The 24,205-nt window shown below is 36.0% G+C and overlaps 1 protein-coding gene across 1 annotated transcript in view; it reads right to left on the minus strand.

Annotated features, from left to right (window-relative positions):
* Window positions 1–24,205, minus strand: part of VWA8 (von Willebrand factor A domain containing 8) — a 186,340-nt gene that overhangs the window by 29,301 nt on the left and 132,834 nt on the right. Inside the window, exons 30-37 of the mRNA XM_027674295.1 lie at window positions 21,037–21,153; window positions 20,495–20,559; window positions 20,270–20,395; window positions 19,539–19,648; window positions 17,433–17,587; window positions 15,485–15,686; window positions 9,148–9,229; window positions 6,943–7,147 (exon numbers count right to left, since the gene is read on the minus strand). Of these exons, the coding sequence (XP_027530096.1) occupies window positions 6,943–7,147; window positions 9,148–9,229; window positions 15,485–15,686; window positions 17,433–17,587; window positions 19,539–19,648; window positions 20,270–20,395; window positions 20,495–20,559; window positions 21,037–21,153 (1,062 nt within the window). The remainder of the gene's footprint in view (window positions 1–6,942; window positions 7,148–9,147; window positions 9,230–15,484; window positions 15,687–17,432; window positions 17,588–19,538; window positions 19,649–20,269; window positions 20,396–20,494; window positions 20,560–21,036; window positions 21,154–24,205) is intronic.

Genomic DNA, 24,205 nt, shown 5'->3' on the forward strand with positions numbered 1-24,205 from the left:
TTGCCTTTTCATTAATATAAAATATATTAAACAGGACAGCTTATAGTCAGTGAAGAATATGGGTTACTTTCCACACAAGGCATTAAATTATTGTTGAAAAACATTAATTATAAGAATATAAACCCACTAGAAACATTATAAAGTTAAAATATCTATGTTTTCTTAAATAACTTGCTTACTATATTAGCGCCCTGGATAAAGATTTGGCATATATCAGAAGATCACTGAAGGAAAAGAAGTGAAAACATCTTAGATTTTTATCTTACAGGTGATTTGGGAGGTGGTTATTTCTTCATCAAAATCAGTGAAAAAAACTGTTATCACTCTAATACATTATTATGAAAAAAGACTGACTTTGGCTGAAACAAAACATGACTATGCTCCAGCTGAAAAAGGCATTAAGTAATCAATCCCACAGTGGCACAAAGGATTAGGAAATGTATTCCACGGAATGCAGAATGTATTTCAGCAGATGTGCAAAAGACTGATTTTTCCCTGAAACAAAATAATTGTTTTCTTTTATTTCCCCCTCCTCCAACCTTAAACCCTCAGTATTACCCTCGGCTGCATTTCACAGATCACAAGAACATATTTTCCTCCAACACATTCTTTATCAGCAACATGAATATACGCTTTACATTCTCAAAGAGCATATAAAAGTTCCACATCAGGCAAATCAAAGGCTAATTTGCCTGTTCTGTGGTGGTTTTACACTCTACTATAAAACTGATTCTACTTAAGACAGAAAGAAAACATTTTATAGCCTTCTTACAGAAACTAGCGAGAGAAAGGCATAAACAGGCAAAAAAAAATAATCTAATGGCTTCTACTATGTTCACTTGTACTATTATGTTCATCATGTACAGCTTTTTTCTATGTACTAAAAATTAATAGCGCAATTTCTATTCACATCAACAGCACAAAATTGAGCCCACAAGTAATTTTTCCACAGAAAAGAATATTCAGTCTTGGACAAGACAATAAAAATGTATGAAATACATTCTATTTCTTAACTTGTATCCTGAAATGAAAAAAACATAAGTTGCACTCCAGTATAAAACTTTTAATACATTCTCTTCATTCATTTGGCTTCATTTTCATTTTCTATCTTGCCTGTAAAACTTTGCAAGAGTTCAAAATGAACTGATGAAGCTTCATGAATCATCTGACTCCTGTGAACATTTCTTTCTAGAAGTAGCTTTTAAAATTCATACAGGTATTAAGCTTCTGTCTTGAATAGCAAAACTGTTGAAAGAATCATAACTTTGGTGGAATTTTAGAACAGCGACAGTATTTAAGGCTGAGGGAAATCACTGTTATTAGCCCACTGATGCCCTCATGTGGTCAGAAAAACTGCTCTATCTGAAGTAGAAAACAGAGAACGGGGTTGGTAGTGGGGAGAAGGACCAGCTGCTCTTGCTAAAGGTCATGCTTTTGTCTCGATTCAAGAACTGCAGCTTTGCCCAGTTCAGTCTTAACATCAGGAAAAGGCTGGGTTTTTGCTAAAATGTCATAAAGTAAAATGTTACTTTAAAAAAACCCAATAAATTCCAAACTATCAGTATAGATTAAAGTAGATCCTGGAGTAAATATAAACAAGTTGGGATCACTGAAACTCCGGAATCAATTATTCTTCAGATAAACATCCAACCTAAAAAAATAAATTTCATCAGGTGAACTTGAATTACTCTGAATTTCCAAGTACAGCTTCAGAAAATTAAAAGAAAGAAAAGGATGTATTCAATAAAACCAAAAATATTAATTCACTTAAGGTGCGAATACTTCATGTAGAGTCCTACATGATTAGTTGTGTGGAAAACAAATGAGATTATTCAAGGAAGGGAATAAGATGGTCATCACCCAAATCAACTTTCAATTCTTGCTTATTATGAAATACAGTCCCTGAGGGACTGACTATCTGCCAGGTTATGATGATCTCTTGAGGTAATTTTAATTCAAGAGAGCCAATGTCCAGGTATGAAAACTGGGAAAAAAATTAACATGTGCGTGTGCATATGCATATACCTGTGTGTGAATATATATTTATACATGCACAACTACATATGTACACCCCCCCCAATTTAACGTGACTGTGCTTCTTTCAACTTCAACAGTAAATGTGACATTTTTGGCATTATGATTACTTCAGAAATGTACTCAGCTTTAACTCCAGTTAAACACAAGATTTACCTGCAATATAGGTAGGAAAAGAACATATTTAAAAAATATATTTCTAATGATAGACTAGGCATCCCATAACTGCTACTAAGCATTTGCCTTTGCCCTAATCAGATCCAAAGGTTAACTGATGGATTGCAGAAGAAAGTCTAAATGTTAGGAATTACTACTGAGTGCTGCTGAACTCATGAAAATGTTTGCTTTAGCAAAAAGCCCTTGCATCAGGGGTGATTTCAGCAGTTACAACATGAAAAAGACTACTGGTGATGAACACATACACATTGCTCTTTTACATGAACCACATGTTCATACCTTCTAGCAGTTCACAGGACAAAGGATAATTTACATGTTTTGTTATAACTTTTGAGTGCTGCTATAAGACCATGAAGACAGCCATTTAAATCTGAGAAAAATATCCATTTACTGCATTCTTGAGTTTTGCTAAATATGCCATTACTCAGCCAAGCATGTTTCAACCTTGAGCAATCTAGAGTTGACATTTGTTTCCTCAGGTGGCTGTGCTGCATTTATATGCTTTTATTTTCCCCAATTTAAGGTATGTTCATACTGATTGCAGCATTCAAGGACTTTCAAGCCATTTAACTTGGCAACACAAAGTGTGTTAATATGGGTGTATAATTCATTTATCCCACTGACACTGCAGTGTAGACATATAGCATGAACTTGAACAGGTGACCTGCCTTCCTTAAGTCTCAGTTCCCTTCTCTGGAAAGCAGTGATAATGCTTACTGGTCCCAGATGCTGCATAATTATATATTTTAAAGTTTAGCGGTGTCTAAAGGGAACTAGTTGTGGATGGACAAAGAAATTTTTTTTCACTTCTCCATTTAGCTACTTAAAATGATTATTTGTGGAAACACTATATCAGTAAAATGTTAACTAGTCACAGAGGACACCAAAAGAACACCTGTCTAGCACTACTGAGAAAAGGAATCACTATTTCAGATTAAAACATTCATTTTTGACAGAAAACTATTCTCTCAGTCACTTTCACAGGGCAAATGGTCAGAAATGAACACTCAAAAAACCTTAATCTAAAGCCTTCCCTATTACATACATTTCATTCATGTCTCCTTTTAGTGCCAAGGCCCGAAACATATCCCAAATATATCCAAGTGCTCCTGAGCTGTCCTTCTCTAGGACCTCTTCCAACAGACTGAATCAGTCTGCATGAATGTTGTGAATTCAGTTTTGAGTTCAGATCTATATTATCATATTATAAACTAGGTGACAAAGGTTTTGCAATCTTTGATCAAGTACATTTTTATGCGCTCAACAGGTTTGGGTATGTCCTAGGACTTCTGACATTCTGAGTATTCTTTACATAGCATAAAACATTTAGACAACACCCTACAGCAGGAGAACATTAAGTAGAAGAAATACAGAAATAAATGTTTTTGCTAATAGTCACAGATAAATGCTTTACCATCTATTAAAAAATGATGCATCTTTTAATTATTTTTATCTAAGCATTGTACTTCATCTAAATGAGACATACCGTTAAACAATGCTTATTGAAAAATAGTATCCCAGCTATGTCAGAATGTAATCAGTGTTTTTCGATTTAATTTCTATCAATAACCCTTTGATGAAACAAAGTAACACAAACTTACCAATGTCTCCCTATTGATATGAAACTTTTAGGGCAAGATTTTTAAAAGAAATTGTCTTTCAAATTCTTTTCGGATATTTGATAATGAAGAAACTCTGTTCTCAGGGACATCAAACAGTGAAAAAGCTAAACAATTTTTGGGTTGGAGTTCATAGCTTTAGAAAATACAGAATTTTGTTTAGATTTTGGATTTTAGGCACTCCAATTCACTCCAATCATTTCAGAATACTGTAGTGTTATTTTGAGTTTAAAACTTCCATAAATGACGAAAATTTCTGACCTGACTGTATAAATGCAGACTTATGTAAACACATACCATATTTTGATAAATTAACTTTGTAGCCTCAAGACTTCAGCAGCTTGAACTCTGTTGAATATGTCAACAATACAAAACAAATGTTGACTGTTTTGAAGATTGCCACGACATTATACCAAGGGAGCCTAATTACTGATTATAAGTGGAACAGCTGTTTGTTGTTCTGTTTCATTGCTTATGTATATCCAGCCTGTTTCTGAGAGCTAATGTGTCTGTGAAAGCCAAAAGGCATCTCTAGAAGAGAGTACCAATAGTTCCAACTGAAGCCTAGTTGAAGATTTGTTTCTAATTCTTTGAAACGATATTTATATTGAAAGCCCTCTAATTCGTTTTTCTCTAAAAAGTCAGGAGGATTCAAAGAGATTCTGTGTGTTTCTGCAAAACAGTGGTTCCCAACCACCTAGACAGGTCTCGTGTTGGTCTAAGAATATCACCATGAAGGAATAATAAGCTTAGCTAAGCCTGTAGCAGCTTTGTGATATGCAACAATGACAGTTTTTTGGGGGTGGATGGGTAATATGTGGAACACTGACAATTTCCTTAAGTGAATTTCTGCTACAAGATGATTGGGAATTATAGGTTTAGTCAAGGAATTAGAGATGCCTCATTAGACTCCAAGTTACTTAACACATGAAACATTACAAAAAAGAAGGTGATTTTCATACATTGGAATGAACAGATCAATACATGGCTGCAAAGTATGTACAATTTTGTAAAAAACAGGTATCAAGAAATATTTAGCTGCAGCATTCTTAGCAAAGTAATTGTCTCTAGAACAGGAGACACTGAAGTTCTTAATTGCTTAATTGCACAGGGAATCTACAAGAATATGTTTTCAAGCTAACGGGATCTTTTCATTTCCAGAAATGAATGCCTTAATGAAGTATTGCTTTTATGTCTAGGTCCATTGAAAAATTAAGTAGGAAAGGTGAAGGCCTTCATATCCAATTAGCAACTACATATCTATTATCTTATTGGAGATGACATAAAATAAAAGACCTAATTTTCTGTTTATTGCTCTGTAATGCCTTTGTAAACAAAGTTTCTTAGGTCTCATTATCTTTCCATTTGAAGCAAAGTAAAAAAGTAGAGAAACAGAAGTTAGTTATAATTACACAGGTTTGAAGATCACATAGGAGGCTTTGTTCCAGCCCTTTAGCACAAATCAAACTGCTATTCCAGTTCTGACAAACCACTGCTTTGAGCTATGTACCCTGTGTTGACAGAGGAAAGAAGAAAGATACTTAAAGGAGACTTCACCCTGGAATGTGCCTAGTAGAGAGGCAGGCTGTCAGTGGAGAGAAATTCTACAGCGGATCTTGAAAACTGCTTTGTGACCATGGGAAAACTTCTTAGCCTTCTTTAAAATGGTTACTTGACATTACTAGTTAAATGACTTAAATTTTTTGATTACATGTACTTTCCAAGCCAGTATTCTCTAAAAATTAGTTGACTATTTTTGAAAGTAAAGTAATATAGTTCAATGAAATGTAAAGTTATAAAAAAAAATAACACCCTCCCCCCCAAAAAAAAACAAAAAAGAAGGAAAAACAACTGTTAAAACAAATAAAACTCCAACTCTTCCCGCTGGCTCTTTTAATTTCCATTAGTCAACTTGATCATCCGATGAAACTGGGCTGGTGTAAACCGACTATATCTGGCCATAAGATGGTGCTAGTGCTACTGCACTGGCAATAAAAATGGCACTGGTAAAGTGACCAAGTGTCAAGCACAAACGTTCAAACAGGGAAACAGTTTCCTTTTCTCATTAATTTTATGAATGGCATTTGCTGAGGTCCAGTAACAAGAACACATCAGTTCTTGCCCAAGTCTCTGTAACTGCAGAATGTCTTGTAGAAAGAGAGCTAAGAGTGGGAAAAGAAAGTGAAAGATGATGATTTTGGCCTAATACATCTCATTCACACTTGAGACGCCATGTAAACAAAGACTGAGAGAGATCTAATTTAGAACAGACTGATTCTGTTTTCCCATTCTAATTTACTGTGAGAGTGGTTACAGAAATTCATGAAACAGAAATAATTGCAGTGGTAGACAGAGATCCTCCTAGTTGTGGCAGACAGGATCCTCCTAGTTGAAGTGGAGAAGTCCTCCTAAAGCACACTCTAGTTGTTTGAAGTAAAGTGATACTTTCTCCAGGCACTAACAGAAATTAAAGATCCAATTAAACAGTCCTGAATTTTCCCTCTATGTTGCAATCATACATAGTAGCCAGTACATTAACACTTGTGTATACATAAATACACAGAATACATGTATACACGGTGTGTGTTCAGCATCTCCTTAAACATTCCACATGGGAACACAACTGTGTGAAGATCCTTGCAAGTCTTCTGCTGGGAGAATTATCAAAACCAGCCAAAGGCTAGTGAACTCAAGGCATCTTTCATCTAGGTTTCAAGTTTCTTTTTCAAAGTAAAACCACAATATTTTTTTCCAAGCATTTGAATGCTGTAAAAGTATATCCTTTGCTTAAAAATTAATTTCATTATTCTACATTATGAAAATTACAGTTAAAAATCAGCAGGAGATAAAGAATTGATTTGCATTTAATTGCAGTGGAATTTGGCAAAAATACAAACAGTGTAAGACAGTCTGTCAGTAACCATAATTACAGGGGTCACAAAAAGTTTTCAAATTTAAGCTACTACGCCTCTTTTTTTCAGTGAACAAGTCTATTCAGCTTTTCTCACAGGTGTATTTCAACTTCACAGTGTTTTCCAACATACCTTTCCCTCCTGAAAACTCACAACTCATTTTGTTAAATGTATTTCACTTCAGCTTTATGAACTCCTACCTGCACAGGACGACCATCTTCTTGGCCAATCATGTTCCTCCAGTCCTGCAGTGACCGCTGGAGGCTTTCCAGCCCAGTCTCCCAAAGTCTCACACCTCCTCCCATGTCCACAGTAACCAAACCTACTTTGCCCAGTGGTGCCAAAAGGGCATCGGCATCTGAGATCTTAGAGAGCCATGATGTATATGGAGAGAGAGACTGTGATCTGAAAAACAAGAATTAATATGATTTTTCCTGAAGTTTCAATTAAAAGGGGAATGAGTATTTATGTAGTTAAGATGACAATTAAATGAAATTCCATCCTCATGTCATGAGAGACTACAACTAAGCCTGAAGAGACTACAACTAAGCCCTACAGACCCACTGTTTTATCTGAAACATTTCACCTACTCAAACTGGATATAACCAAAAGATACTTGACAGTGTAAGAAGCAGTTTAAAAGACCAGGCTGAAAGGGAATATGTTGCCTAACCCACTGCTGTATCGAATCTCTCTGAAAATAGACAGTCTTTAGAAAAAAACTATAAAAATTCTAAAAAGATGTTATAGAAAAACTACAAATGTATATAAAACTACAAAAGAAACAGGAGAAGACATGACCTGGCACTGAGGAAAATGCATTTCCAGCAAATTAGAGTTATACCTTTCTCTAGTGATTTAATATAAAATGAAGATTTAAACACTTATTTAACGATGGTACAGCTTTATGCACAGAGAATCTTACCACTGTTTTAAACAGTCACCTTGCTGACAAAAGTTTACTGCTGAAACAGAGGGCCTAATAGGTACATAATCTGAAGGGAAATTCAGATAATGTAGGAAAGACTCTGTACATTTTTCAGTACTGTTAGTGATAGGCATAATGAGTTGCCAACCTACACTAACACTACAATTAATAATTTTCAAAAATATGAAAAGGAGCAACGCATATGCCTCTACCTATGACTGAAATTGTCATGTACTGACTCAACTGAAAAAAGTTATCTTAGCATTTGACCAGGCTAACTATGCCAGAAGGAGAAAAGGCTGTTATATTTTAACACAGAATTATTCATATATATATATATGAAAACTCACTTTACTTATCAGTTCCTACTGGAATATATTTTTAAACTTGGACTTCTGCTCAGATCTGCCATATATAGCTTAAATCCTAATGCTAGGTTAATGGTCATGATGTTGAAATATGGCTTTGTAAATTCTGTAATTTCTTATAAAATCCTGGTGTAAAATAATGTGATTCCCTACTATTTTTATATTAAGGTCTCATATTTTTGAGTAACTGTCACAGGTGTAAGCCAATGGGCCAATTATAAAATGGTGAACAGTCCAAAAATAAGGATCTATTATTTAAAATGTTCCCCAGATTATTAATGAACCAGAATTACTTTAAATCAGAATCAATATTGTCAAAAATCAACATCAAATGGATAGATTAAAAAAAAGTATAAAATTCCTGATGTGTGAGTTTAATACATGGGCTATTTAAATATGCAAAGCTGAGAGACTGCCATTTAAAAAAATTACCTTTATTATTATTGCAATGGAAAATGACAATTTGTAACCAAAATATATCTTTATATTATAAAACATGTGCAAATACTCTCTACAGTTGTGAGAGACATGTTAAAACCAAACAGAAGACACACAGTCTGGTTATTTTGATTTATCATACAAGATATTTGTATATCACACAAGATACTTGTGAGGGAATGTATACTTTCCAAATGGAGAACCAAAATGTAGAGAAGCTCAAGTTATTTTCAAAGAGAACTTTATATTGGACCTGAACTTGATTCCTAGTTTCCTAACACCTACCACCAGATCATTCTTCCTGTCTTTGTCAGATGCTAAAGACAGGGAAAAAGGAAAAGAAAATAAAGGCAGCAAACCAGAATATAACAGGGTAGAGAACAAAGTGGATGGAAGAGGAGGAAGGAGCAAAGGGGATGAAAATCAGAATATAAAGGTACTTTTCATATTTACTAATTAATGGCTATATTTTCATTGGTATCACCTAGTAAACAGATAAATTATGTTGACAAAAATTGCTTCAGTGTTTGCAGAATTTCACACAAGGTATGAATTAGTCTTACTTTCCACATCAGAAGAAATATTTGCTTATCCTGATGTAATAATGTACACTAAATTCTCTTTGCTTTTCCTCTACGACAGAGGTTGCTCTAATCAATAAAATCAGTTACCTAGGAATTGCAATGTATTTGATTTTCTTTGAGTTAAGATCTGTTACTTCCAAGTATCCAGCAGCTTGTGGAGGAGTGACATCTGAAAAAAACCAAACGTTATTTTCCTGCTGCATGATTAACTGGTTATTGCATTTGCATTTAGCAGATTAAATTTAAACATTTCATTATACATTACCTGTCAGAAAATGACAAGGTTTCACATTCAATACAGGAATATAACTTGCAAATAGGGAATTGTTTTATTATTATGATAGTGAGTAAACAGTCACAGTTAACAAATAACAATGTATTTGTATAGCAAATGTCAAAATTACACACAAATATAACCGCTCACAAAAGCACTAATCACACGTTACCAACAATCCCTAACTCACTGTTTTTATCTGTCACTGAAGATAATGTCAGTTTTATATCTGACTTTAGAAGCATACTAAGGAACATTTCAAAACATTGTGTTCATGATTTCCACTTTAAAATTTCTCAGTAATATTAACCTAAACGCTGTTCTCTTAAATTGAACCACTCCTTTTGGAGGTAGGTTTTCAGTATCCAAAGATTTTATAACTTTATAGTAAATAGCCCTAGACTATCAAGCATTTAATATTCTGTTAATGGACAGTTTAATGAATACAGCTAATATATGGTACTTCCCTCAGAAATAAATTTTTGGGTGCGTGCCTACATTAGCTTTTGCCAACATTTGAGTACACTTTGCCTGGGCTCAGACGTGGCTTCCAGTTAGGAACTGCCTGGAGTAAATCAAGGCAGTTTTTCAGAAAATAAACCAGAAGACAGAATTACAGCACAGTATTGGTACAAAATGTCATTGTCACAAGATGAAAGCAAGTCTAGATTTCCTTCAGAAACAATGTATCTTTAACCTCCTTGAAACCAAGGAGAGTCTGGCTGCAGAAGTGTTGAGCTTGCCTACAGCACACACAGAAGATCAGCAGTATAAGGGGATCTAATATCCAATGAGTATACAGAGTAACCCACACCACCACTTTATGCATATCTACTGTATCTAGATATCTATAGTATACATACCTACAGTAGCACATCTGTTGACTTTATTCATCTTCATAAAAATGGAAATATCAAACACATCAGAAATAGGAAGAAAAAGTCTAGAAAAATGTTTTCCCTAGATTTTGTTACTCTTCTAAAATGTGCTTTCTCTTTTGTTAGTAACTGAGAATAATATACATAATATATAGAATAAAAATTCTGATGAAGATCTAGAACAAGGGTTGATACTGAATTGGAAAGGGTAGCACTGTGGGATAAATGCTAAGGGACAAAAATTAAGTTAATAAATTAGAGAAAGAACACAAATCAAACAAATTAAATTACAAAAAGACAAAGCATTACAGAGCAGGGAGCAATCAAATGTTTAAATGCTACACAGGAACAGCTGAGTAGGGCCCAAAACTGCAGTCACGAATTTTACGATGAAGCATGAACATCAGAGCTGAACGAGTACAGTTTGTTCATCTTTTGCCAAAGCCTGATGGAGAAGAATAGCTATGCACAACTCTAGACATCAAATTTTAAGGAAAACAGACACAATGTTCAGTCAAGGGCTACTCAGTACAAGGGAGACATGGAGGTCCTTGAGCAAGTCCAGTGGAGGTCTATGAAGATGATTACAGGACTGGAGCACCTCTCTTATGAGGAAAGGCTGAGGAAGAACTTCTTTACTGTGAGGGTGACTGAGAACTGGAACTGGATGGCCAGAGAACTTTTAGAGTCTCCTTCCCTGGGAAAGAACTGTCCAGACACAATCCTGAGTAACGTACTCTAGGGGACCCTGCTTGATCAGAGAGGTTGGACTAGATGACCTTCAGTGGTCCCTGGTAATCTTATCCATGCTGTGATTCTGTGACATGATAGTCCTGGGGATGACAAAGAGGTCAGAAGAGATGGGCTATAAGGACAAATTTAAGGAATTTTTTTTGTCTGACTGGAGACTTTTTAAAAAAGCACATCCAATCCTATTGAGAAGATTCTTACAAAGACAGCAGTATTATCCTGAATGAATGAAAGTGACATCAAGTATTCAGTTTTGTTTAGAGAAAAAAAAGATGGATAATCTGAAAAGATTTTGTATACAAGGAGAGTGAAGCATTGCAATAGGTCAATTGTTTGACAAGCATCAGTTAAAAAGAGACTACAGGTGTCATTCTGTCCCTATACAAACAGGTAGACCAGATGATGTGCCAAGGTTATTCCAGTAACATGTGTTACACTACATGTTGTTCCAGTTAGTGTCACACTAACAGAGACAGGCACTCAGTAATAGAATGTTATTTTATGTTCATCTATAGAAAGCGCTGAGAATCCAAGTACATATTTGCTCTCAAGTAGCCCTCATCTCTATGGCCTTGTTTTTAGAATAAACATCAATTATTATTTGCTATTCTGCCATGATCTTTTGTCTGAGCTTATATTTCAGGTCCATGCATCTATTTGGCAGTCTTTGGGGAAATTATTACTTGTTATAGTTTCTTTTAAAATATAACTATCATTCTGGTTTACAGTTTCAATAAAACACATAGGCAATTATTTCTTTGCTTATTGTCCCGGAACAGCTTCAGTAATACATACTGGAGCATGTTAGAGTTTGGCTGAGTACTTCAAATTATTAATAGAAATGGAAGGCTGTGTGCCAGAACTGACCAGCTGTCCAAGAAGATGAGAATGAAATCCTGATAGATATGGAAACAAAAGCAAAAATATAAAGCAACTTCTCAAAGGCAACAGAAGACAACAGTGCAAGAATTTCAGGGGACTGAGACATACTCGATTTTACATAGAAGGATGCCTTTCCTTCACTATACCATTTTCCAGGGAAGGATACAAAGACTTATGAATGAAGTCTCATAGAACTTTCCTAGTTAATTAACTACAGGTTTTCCAATGCAGAAACGACAGCACCGATAACTCACCAAACGTCCAAAAGCCCCCATGAATTATGCAGCACAATCAGGAAAAAGCAACACTGAATTTTAAGGGACCAAGACTGTTAAGCAGCTATGGGTAGCAGTTAAATGAGTATTCAATTAAATATTCTGTCAGTTAGTGAGACTGAGAGGCAAACTACAGAAGAAACAATAGCCCAGCAGAGAAGGTTGTAAACACAAATCTCAAATGAGCACTGTAAGGACTAGTACTTTATTATCTCACCTTCCAAGTGAGCATATAAATGCATGCCTCTTTTCTTCTGTCTTCCCTTTTTTACACTCAGAAATACTTATGACTCATGCCACAACAATGGCAGTACAAGGTCCCTCGAATCTAGCATTTTGTCTCCAAGAGATGCTTGGAAAGTGTAAGAACAGACAAGTGCACATGGTATTTTCCGCAGTCACCAACCAGTTCCAATCTAGGGGCTTCTTTAGCTGAATGTGGTGTCTATGTTTTTACATCTACATACTTAGTAACTTTCCAGGAGTTTGTCCAGATTTCCTTTAAATCCATGTTTCAGCAGTCACAACATCCTTTGGGAAGTGGTTTCACCGGCTGGTTCCTTACTCTATGAAAAACCATGTCTTGTTTGTTTTGACGAAGTTCCTACTAGCTTCATTAGCTGCTCCCTAACTGTGGTACTGAGTGCAAAATGTTGCTTTTCCCAGATCTCCATGCCACACGTTTTCATAGAACTCTACCATATGCGCCTTTCCTGATCTTGTCTCCACATGCTGGAGGGTTGGCCGATCTAAACTTGCTCCTCCTTGTTGTCTTTTTCTGAACTTACTCCAGTTCAGCCTTCTCGCACCTTGAGATGGAAGAACAAAACTAAACCGTGTTAAGGACACGTGGATTTGCACAACAGCACAAAGAGGTTCTTTGTTTTTTTCTGTTCCTTCCCTAGTAATTCTTAACATTTGATTTGCTTTTTTTAACTGCTATTGAGCTTTGAACTGCTATCTTAATGAAACTGTTTATCGTGACAGCAAAACAATGCTTGTAAGATGTTCTGATGAGCCTCATCTTCTTTGATACAGAATTAGGATTCTTTCTTCCCTCATGTATATTATATCTCTACTGAATTTCATCTGCTATTTCTATTGCAGTGAGAATTGTAGTCCTTCTATAATCCTTCATGGTGAATCCTTCCTGCCATGAATAATAACCAGTAACATCAGCACCTTCACTTCAGTGTTAATTAATTTATGACATGCTCAGTAGCACAGGTCTCTCTAGGATTTCCCTCATAGCTCCTCCTTCACTAGAAAAACTGGTCATTAACTGATAAATGGAAATGTCCTGAAAAAGTCCCGAAAAATGGCTATGGAATAGAAAACCTAGAGTCTTGCTCAAGTCCCATTTAATTGTATCAGTAAGGTCATATTAAACATGATTTGGTTAAGATCAATTTTTGTAATTAATAAATTAAAACCTCATTTAGAAAAGAAAAATTAGAAAAGAAAATTCAATTATAATGATCTTCAAGGCTTGAAATTTTTCAACTTAAATGGCCATAAAGCACTGTACAAACCTCATAAAATTTTCTACGCATTTAAAGCTATCAATCACTGTTCATGAATATATTTCATCATAGTTGAGAAAAAAAAAATTAAACTGTTTGGTCAGATGGAAGTCAATTTTCAGACTGATAAAATGCTCAGGTCACTGTTATCGGGGATTCACAAAGAATGTCCCCTGGTTTTTAACTATAGTAATCTAGCATGTTAAAATGTCACATACCACAGCAATTTAAAAGGCTTTTAGAAATACCTGTCAATTTCAGCTATCATTTGGAAACACTGTATCCCTCTCTCACTCCCAAATTAATAAATTAATTTTAACAAAAACTCAGGAGATTTATTGTCTGAATTTTTAAACCATCTACTTCAGAATCAGATCCCCTTTTTTTCTGTGAAGGCCTGAAAAAAAGTGACCCAGTCTGACCCTTCAGTAGTTTATAAAGTATGAGAAGATTACAGCCTGAAGTGGTATAATTGGTTCGAAGATGCAAACATTAATTAATTTTATTAAGTTTAATCTTTTTAAAAGGTAATCTTTCCTTTGTAAATGTAGGTAACTTAAGTTTTCTACCTTGTTGATATCCTTGGCTTGGCTCTTAGTAATAAATAAAAGGATTTCTCTACACAGGGAAGTTAATATGTGCTAAATGAGGGCGGGCATATTAGATAATTCATTCTGTTCAAGGGAGTTAATTTGGAATAAAGTGTTTATTCTGGGACAGAGAGGTCACACAGAGAATAAATCTCAAATAGCTTCTCATGCTGATGAATTCAAAAAAACCCTGCCATTCTACCATATACAAATACTTTGGGGGTTTTCTCTTTTGATAGTAAACTTTCTTTGGAGATTCCTAGAGGTAATTAACACAGAACTCACAAATGCTGTTATATAGCCATAACTGGGATATTTTTAGTTATTTGCTGAAGAAGCTAAAGTTACAGTAATAACAGAAAGCTGGGCATGGCAGCACAAAATGGTCTGAAGATCTCTAGTCTACACCTGCTTTGTTAGTGTATAAATGGAGGACAGTTTTGCTGTATGTGAATGCTGTTCACGCAACATTCTCCTGGACAAGAGAAGAACTAAAAAGCTTGGATCTCTTCAGTTTGGAGAGAAGGCAGGTGTGAGTGAAGCTGGCACAGTCATGAAGGTGATGGTTAAGGTGAATGCCGAACTGTTACTCACTCAAACCTGCAATACTAGAATAAGGGGCACTTGATAAACCTAGTAGGAGATCAGTTATCACAGAAAATTGTGAACTTGTGAGTTTGCTGTGGAGACAAACAAGTTCAAAGAGGGACCAGACAAACTTGTGGACAACAGGTCCATAGAAGGAGATTTAAAGCCTGAGGCTTTAACTTCCCTAGGAAAACATCTGCAACTATTGAGAAAGTATGAAAGGAAAGACAAAGAAGTGGACAGGCTCACATGCATTCCCAAAATAACCTCTCCTATAGTTCTGCTGGGGATAGAATACCGAGTTAGTCAGAAAACAGGTTTATCAATGCATCTCTGCATGACACTGAGCAGAACTTGGAAATACTGGTGAAGGCTGATTGCTGAACTGGAATGATCATATTCTTATAGTGGGTTTCCAGAGTAGACAGAGGAAGATCCCATCTACCGGGATATTCATAGTGTAGACAGCCTGTTAGTTCCCAGAAACATAATACGGCATGTTAATATGATTCAAAATAATTTTAAAAATAAGTGCAACTACTCTCATCCTTCTCAAACATTTGCTCTGTGATTATTTAAGAACGTTTTGGAAAAATTGATGAGTGATTGCAGTTTGCAAAACAAAAAACAAGTGTGTTGCAGCACAAGTACATGAACCTCTTACCTTTTGGGTAAATGTCTTTCAAAGGCACGTCTCCAGGTGCTAAAATTCTGACTATTTGATTAGAAGCCAATAAAGTTACACAATTGGTTTGTTTTGCAGCTCCTGTTTTCCTCTGGGTTCCATAATAAAATGGATCAGAAGGAGAAGTACATTTTTGACTCAGAGAGGAGTTTCTTTTCCAGCTATACACTTCACTGGGAGACTGCGAGAGAGAAGGAGTCTAGTGAAGAAAACGTTACCATTATTGAGCCTAGCAACAAACGTTTCTTTATAAATTCCACTCTTTACTTAATTTCAAATCAAATGTGGCTACTGTGGTTACTTCTTATTTTACCACATGACAAGGAAGAGGCCTGGATTATTTTGTCATCAAAAACTCCTATAGGAATGAAAACCAACAAATCATATACACGAGTTTTAGGCATTAAGAATTTCTGAAGATCTGAAGTTGAACCAACATCTTTTTTTCATATTGAACCAGGAACAGAAAGCAGTGAAATAACCTAATCTGGAATCAAACTATGTAACAAACTGTTACCATAATCTAAGTTTCCACTAGTGTAGATAAGTGCAAATAGATATTTCAGTAGTAAATTCAAAGCAAGGCAATAAAACTCCAGATTCAGAAATGTAAATATAGTTGTTCACATGAAAGCCAGTTCCTTCATCTCCCACTATGGTTAAAAGAGCCTAGAGAAAAAAATCATCTTGAAGGCCTCAGTGTTTAGTAAACTGAGCACTGCTACTACAAATAAGAGCTCAGATACCTTGCTCATATTAAACATCTACACCATTAACACTAAACACTGAATCTGAAGTTTTGCCCCATCACCCTTACAGTTACTCTTAGCACTCAACACTCACATGGACATATAAAATCATGCATGAGGAAAGATGGGGCCTCATTCTAAATCTGGCAGAGCAAGATGCTTCATTATCAGTATTGGTGTGTTAGTATTGAAGAGTGTAGCACCTTTAGTACTCCCTCCTCTAAACCACCTCCCTTTTCCAGCAATAAACTCACACCTATTGTAGCTAGAATAGCTACATGAATAGCTAGAATAATCAATCTGGTCATATAAATCTAGATCAAGGAAAACTCAAAAGCGAGTTGCAAATACAGGGAATGCCTTATTGTCAAAAACATATTTTTGAATCCTTTTGGATTTCAAATTTTCTTTTGTCATTTGGCTTTCCCAAAATTCATGTATGTTAACACTTATATTTTCTAATTTGCCCCAATTTATTAAGCAAACGTGACTTACAATTATTTATTCCATAAGCACTACTTTTTTTACATATCATTAGGTGGCAATTAGGAAAAAAAGTTCAAAGAGTTAAACATACTGCTTTTATTTTCCTTGTGTTTACCTCCACTCCTTGCAACAACCCTAGTCACTACACTGCCAAGTTTCACTTTCCTTTCTGGTCCTTTTCTAATTGTGTCACAGCAGTGACCGCACCTACATGCAGCATTTACACTCAACTACATTATTGAATACTGAAGGGGCTGTGTGGTTTTGCTACCATTTTCTATACCTTTTTTCTTTTTCTTAAATCTAGTCTTTACCTGCTGCACACTGAGAAAAAAGTTCAAAATGAATAGTTCAAAATTATACCGATATCCTTTTTCGCAGTTGTTACGTTTAATTAAAAACATGTAAAAACACATGATTTAGAAAATATTCCTCTAGCCAGCACTGTTCAGAGCTCACCAACAACGAATTTGTTGCTAGATGAATTTTATGCTAGACATTATGTTGTCCAATTTCTTATTATTTAAAACTCCATTGAAATCCCTCTAGATTAGACTACTCTAACAAATGGTGTACACTACATGAATTTGTCATTCCCTTCTTTTCCATATCATTTGGTAAACAGGTACTTAACTGGTTACAGAATAAGTGAGATCATATTACTTCACTTAATAATAATGCCCAGTATTTACCAAGAGGTCTGGGAAACCAATAACAATAGTAGCGTAATTCTGTTCATCCGAGAAGATCCTGTTGGGGGAGCTGATCTTTTGTCCCACAGCTGCGCTGAGGTTTTCTGAAGATAGCTGGTCACTTGAAACTGCATGTGGCACACATAGTTCTGACGCTAAACAGGGAAATTAAACAAAATGAAAGTAATTAAATCCAGATGTGCAACAGGAAACAATATTAACTGTAAGAGTGCTGAGCACTGAACATTGCTATTACTTTGAGCATAAAATTACTAAAAAGTAGATCTGATTATACTATACTATACCACACAAAAGAAGCCAGGAAATAATCTTAGTTTTGTAAAGTTAAGTACTCAAAATCACTAATTACTAGCTTTGTAGATGCTTATACGACTTAATTTTGCCCTCTACTGTGCAAATGAGGCAGGAAGCCTATAGAATAAAACAGCATGTGATCTCACTGAAAATTGTTATAATGCAAAGGTACCAAAAGGCAAAATGTAGGTTTGCACAGGTAAGTGTCAATGTGACATTTCTCAGTGACTGTCTTGCTATCTTTGAAATTTTAATAATATTTGTAATGCATTTGTAATGTATTTATGTTAAATACTGGTCTAGTTTTCTTCGTCTTTAAGCTAAGGAAAACTAAATTTTACTGTGCAACTGTAAGAGCCTTTTACCTTGCCTCAAGTTATCAACACAGACAGAACGTGCTATCTATAGTGCTGCAGCATACACTGTTTCCACTTCAATGGGCAGACTATCTCGTTCACCTGGCAGTGGGAGAAAGTCTTTTCTCCCTCAAAGGATAAATGGGCTACTGGTTCTCCTGTCACAGGTTCTGTCTCAAAGAACAAGAACAGGCTGAAGATGCTACATTCAGGGTTTGCTGAATGTTTTGGAAAAAAGTGGAGAGGGGATATGATAACTTTTTGGATTGGAAGAGAAGAAATCAGATAACAAAGGATTAAAACAGCACAGAAAGCACGCAGTAAAAAACTGTCCACAAATACTTTGAGACTGGAAATTATAACGATGTTTCTATCCATCTGAGGAATGATACTCTAGAATGTTTTCTAAATAAGGTAGGTAGAGGAAGGAAACTACTGTGCTCTGATGGCGCTTGATAAGTTGGTAGAGTAAACTTACAAGATATAAAATGGATTCTAGATATTTAGGCTGTGGTTAGTTTTTGGTATCCACTTTGTTGCTGTTTATGTAAAATTAGCCCTATTTGTTATTTGGCAATAACACTTGCTTGTATCACATTTACACTGTGTTAATCTCATCTTTCATACTTATGCTAGCCACAAGAACCAGAACAAAACCTTTTCCCTTTTCAACGGATATAAAGCAGTTTCTCTATTTGTTTCCTCTGCCTCTCTGAGACACAGTGGCCAAAACCTATAAACTGTTAGGTGGGATGCACGTGTACCAAGTACACTAAAGATTTTGTGCACCACGATCAAATGCTCGGGGTTGAATATGCTATTAGATCTGAAGATAGACAGATCTTACCCGTCCGAATCATGACCATTGGAGATTTCTGCCTTATTCTGTAATTAAGACATCTCAATGCCTAGCATCATCTGGGAATTTTAATGACCAAATTCCCCCTATCTTTCAACACAGGTGTGATGGCCTCAATGGCCCCCTGCACACTATTGACAGAACTACACAAACTGTGACTTCTGTTCTGTTTTAACAGTAGGTCTTTTGTAGTTTTCTGAGGCTGGGAGATGTTTGTTAGCTCATCTGACTGTGTGCAGCAGATCTGCAACAGCGTACAACCTGATTTGTTCCCTTGTATTCCTGTTCTAATTGCTGTCTAGTCATCTTTCTTCCTTTTCTATTCTATATGCTTGTCTGTTTCCTGAAAGTCCATGACTGAGGGTCTTAAATGCTTAAATGAAACAAAGATGCTTTGGGCATGGGATGTGCCATGCCTTGTGAAAAGTTATTATTAAGCAAACATGGTAAGGGGAGGACAAAAAGAGAATCGGAGAGAAGGTTAATTACTCAGACCTTTAAAAAGCCTTGTTTGTGCAGCTGCAAACAGAAATGATAAAAAAAAAAGAAGGAACTAGCCAAGCTTGCATTCAATACCTGTTGTTAAGCCAAATCCCATTTCAGCTGGTTCTTCACTCAATGCATACAGCTGGCAAACCTCACTGTCTTGAGCTTCCATATGGGCACGCTTGGTTAAAAGAAATTTCCTGTAAAGGATACACATTTATAATAATTCCTGATTAAGCCTGTAACTCTAAACAAGGACTTTTATCTTCCGAAACAGGGAAAACACTCTGCATTTATATAAACAAGGTTATCAACGCCTTTTGCTAAAACTAAATACAATTTACCAACATCTGTGAGATAGGAAAGGGTAAGCCAGCTATTGGCAGATTTGTCTTCTGGCAACTATTTACACATTTTCATTTGCTGTTCATTTACAAAAACAAGATAGTGCAGTAACATTTCTTCCATGTGATCATGAAAGTAAAGGAAGTAGGTGCCAACTCTGGAAAAAGTGTCTGTATTTCCAAGACTAGGTCCATGAACATTGTTATTTCAGAAGTTCAATACCACCTCAGTAAAATCAGTATGAATATGCATACAATCAAAGCTAGTCTAGACTTTCAGAGGCAGGCATATCCTGTTCATTTCCTATTCTATAAGCCTACCTGCACTTTCACCACAAGCAAATCTGCATTTTGAACACCAAATTTTAAGTCCAGTCAGTCTGAAAAAAACAACTCTGCGATCAGGAGTGAAACTCCTGAACATAAACAAGACACAAACAAGAAATAATGCCACTAAGAAAACCAGGCTGAACTAACTTATTTGTTTCATTTTCCACCAAGAGCCAGCGGTCTTCAGCTGCCAGGAAAACAGATTTCAGACTGATTGGAAGGGAGATGGTATGAGTTTGACCCTCCAATACATCCAGCACAATAAGGTGGTTTCTGTAAAATTGGAAGCCAAGAGAAGAACAATCAGATAAGGATATACACAAGGAAATATGTTATAAATCAATATAATACAAGGATAAAATTTATTCTTACCCTGCTTCTTTGTAGAACACCAGCCAGTTTTTGTGTGAAAACTCTCGGCACATTTTGTAGTTGCTCTGTATAAAAATATGTCATAGAGCAATTAGTGTTAGATCGCCCCAGTGAGTTTCCCTGACTCCCCTGAAAGTGTACTATTTTTTTCCCTTTATTTAGAAGAATCCATGGCATTAATTACCTATCAAAATGCTATCTAGCCTGCCTTGCTCCTAGTCATATAATTGCATAATAACTGAGTTCATTATTTTGGACAGAATTCCTTGTAACAAAATGTTCCATTATTTCCAGTTCTAGCTCCAAAGAGGGATATTTTAAAGATACATGTCTTCAGACAATTTATTTATATTTTTCATATCACTATTCCATAAAAATTAATAACTGTTTGCTGTGTGAGACATTTAAATACACAGAAGAGTAAACAATTAAATGCTTGGGCTGTAATAACAGAAAAGCTTAATGATCCTGGGACAGTTTTTCAATACTGAGCTTTGCTTTTAAAAAAACTTAGTATAATAGAGGCAGGTGCGACTCCTCACCATCTCTTCTTTGTTGCGCCACCATGATGTTCTTTTAGGAGACTCTTGAGCATCTGGTAAGAGCAAAAGGTGGCGAAGGGCACCATTGCTTGTATCCAGTAACAATACAACATTGCTCTGTAAATGAAAAGCAGATCCGGGTACATCTCAAGCTCATTTAAGAGACTACAACAATTCTATCTGAAGCACTTTTGCAACTCCAGCAACTTAGGACATTTTGAAAAGGTGATCTAGATTTTGTTGGAAAACATAAGCTGAATTTTCCTCATTCATTTCAAAGTTCATAGAGAAATTGAACTGGAGAGATTAAGTACATGCAAGGGCTCACATTCACTTCTGCATAACCTCTAGGAACTAGACTAGTATGGCTTACATGTCCAAGTTCTGGTCAGTTACAGGTGAGGGACACATCAATTTGTTCTGTCAAGTCACTAAAATGTTTCTTTTTACTTTATGTTTTCTTACCATTTCTCTAATGTACCCATGGCTTCAGTCCCACCGAAGGTGACAAACTGGTGAAGAAGAAATGGCTTAGTACTTTCTCTCCAGTTTCATACTTCTGATACTGTGGAGCCTATTAAATATCTCAGTGTGTGACAATCATTCTGTACCCTGCACGCTCAGACAGCTTAGAGTGTCACAGATAGGACAGCTGTGAGAGGACAGCAGGACGGACATAAGAAGCAGACGGGATACTGCACAGAGTGGTGCATTTTCCACGTCACATGAAAATATGGTATGCTAAATTTTGTACTTCTTCAGATTTCTCAATGTTCCAGGGTCTACACATGTTGTCAAATGATGGGGGCATTTTAAACATTTCTTTTTGCAAAATTCTACAGCTGCTCCTAATGTGTTTACCTAAGAATTCAAGAGAACAGTCATTCAGGGACAACCTTAACTGCATCAAATGAAATTTAAAAGGTACAAAGGAACAAGTTAATTAAGCCTTGGGTTGAATTTTTTGTTTGCCATTCAAGGAAACGTTAGGGTCTGCAAGGACATTAGGTTCTGCAAGGACTTACTAAAAGTAAACTGTCTACGTACAACATGTGCAATAACACATGACAGACATTAAGGAAGTAAAACATAAATTCCCACAAATTCCCCTAAATAAAACAAATAAAAACAATCTGAGTCACGGTGGTTTTGTTCTTTTTGGGTACACTTCATACCTTCACTAGAATTATTTGTGAGAGTTAACTTTAATAATGATAGTAATTTTAAACTAAATATGGTAAAGCATTTAAGATATTATCATGTTATTTGGAGCATTTGGGAATTTCAGTTAAAGTTCAATATTTCTAAAAAAGGAAGTTTGCTTATATATTACAAATCAAAATTATATAAATGTGGTTCGGGAAAAAAAATAGGGCATTTGCTTTGGATTTTGGTTTTCTGCTATATTTTATTTATACTATTCTGGAGCAGCACTGCTGTACCGAGGCAATGCATTAGCCTTCCACGTGAGATAAAGAACACATACGAATCAATTACATTTTTCCACTTAGCGTTAAATTTATGAGAGAAGTTGGTAATATAAAAAGCCTCTCTACCCCACCCCTTTTGATGTTAATAGTTTCCTTCTGTGCTATGACTGATGTATATTCTGTCTGTGTTTAAGAATAGATTTTTGCGTCACTTGTGAACACATCCAAGAGCAGCTTTGGCAACTCTTCAAGCGGGCTGGGAAAAGACGTTGGTGTGCAATTCCACTGTGTTTGTTCTTGACTGGGAGAAAAGTAACCTTTGGGTGACCTCCCAACCCCAGTGTCTGGAATTCCAAGCTCTGGACAGATGCAATAACCAATCTTGTGAAGTGGTGTGCCTTTATTTTTAGTTACTCCAAAGTTTCCCTTTCCTTACCGCTGTTTTTATTTTAGCCAGCGTTTTCCTCTAAAAAGTCTTTAAATCAAACAGCGCTGTGATTTCATTTTGCTGGTATGGGAAGTTTTTCCTTATGGTCTTGCAGACAGAGCGGAGAGCTTGGGGAATTTTCAGAGTAGGACAGTACAAATAACTTGCTTTAACCCTTTTGTATTTTTCTCCCCAAACTCACTGTCAGTTTTGATCTCTTCTGTCCTCACTGCTCATGTCCTGAGCAAGCAAGCTTGCAAATACAGACTCTTCTTAGCTGCCAGCTACAGATTGAGGCTGATCTTTAGCTTGGCAGGGTAATCCCTTCATACCTCCTCTTGCCTCCTGTACCACCTTTTCTATTAGAGCCATTCAAGGATCCCTTGAGTGATATACAGGTAACAATCCTGACACTGTAAATATTAGGCACAGATACAAATATTAACACACCAGGTTCAATTGAAAAAAGTCTGTGCAAGAATTTGTGGTTTGGGGTTCAAACCTCCATGTCTTCAGAGGTAGGGAAATGTATGCAAGTAGATTACTGGTGTTCTAATTCATGCAAGTGGTGTCTTTCAGATGATTTGGGAGACTTTATTGTACTCGAGATTTCAGTGAACTGGGACAGAGATCAAGTAGAGATAAGCAGAGATATAAGCTTTGTGCTTATGGAAAATGAGTCTTCTCCCTTTCCATAAAAGATGCACACATTTCTATGTAAGCACATTTCTATGTGCTTGTAGAAAAGGAAAGTCTTATATAATATACAGAAAAAAAGAAGATAATTAAATGACATCTACTAGTTTTTGAAAAAAATACACCCTTTGTCCTGAAGACATACATCAGAATATTATGTGAACTAGAAGTTTCAGACGTTACTACTAGTATGTTACAGGTACTTCCATACGCAGGAATTATGTGCTTCAGGCCAGATCTGTTAAAAAAGTTAAAACTGTTAAAAAAGTCTTCTTTTAAATGAAGATTGCCATCTTCTATGTGTAGTGAGCAAGGTGGATCTCTGTGTCAGTTTCTGTGTCACAGGCTCCCTCACCCCCTTGTTATCAAGGAGCTTTGACAGAACTGCAGCACCACGTGGGACAGGGAAAAGCACTTCCCTCCCTCACTACCCCACTTCCTGACCAAGAAATATAAAAGCAGAGTTAAAGGATGCTGGCAGGACACTGTTTGGATGAACATTGTTGTGCTCCTTGACATAGACTATAGGTTACTCTGTTTGTCCAGATACAGCCTTTCAGCAGAGTAAAGTGTGTGTAAAAATACCTAGAAGTGTGCTGTTAACTTAAGGAAAATC

The sequence above is a fragment of the Neopelma chrysocephalum genome, unplaced genomic scaffold, assembly GCF_003984885.1.
Source record: "Neopelma chrysocephalum unplaced genomic scaffold, ASM398488v2 Primary Assembly neopelma1_25, whole genome shotgun sequence".
In the NCBI taxonomy this organism is placed as follows: domain Eukaryota; kingdom Metazoa; phylum Chordata; class Aves; order Passeriformes; family Pipridae; genus Neopelma; species Neopelma chrysocephalum.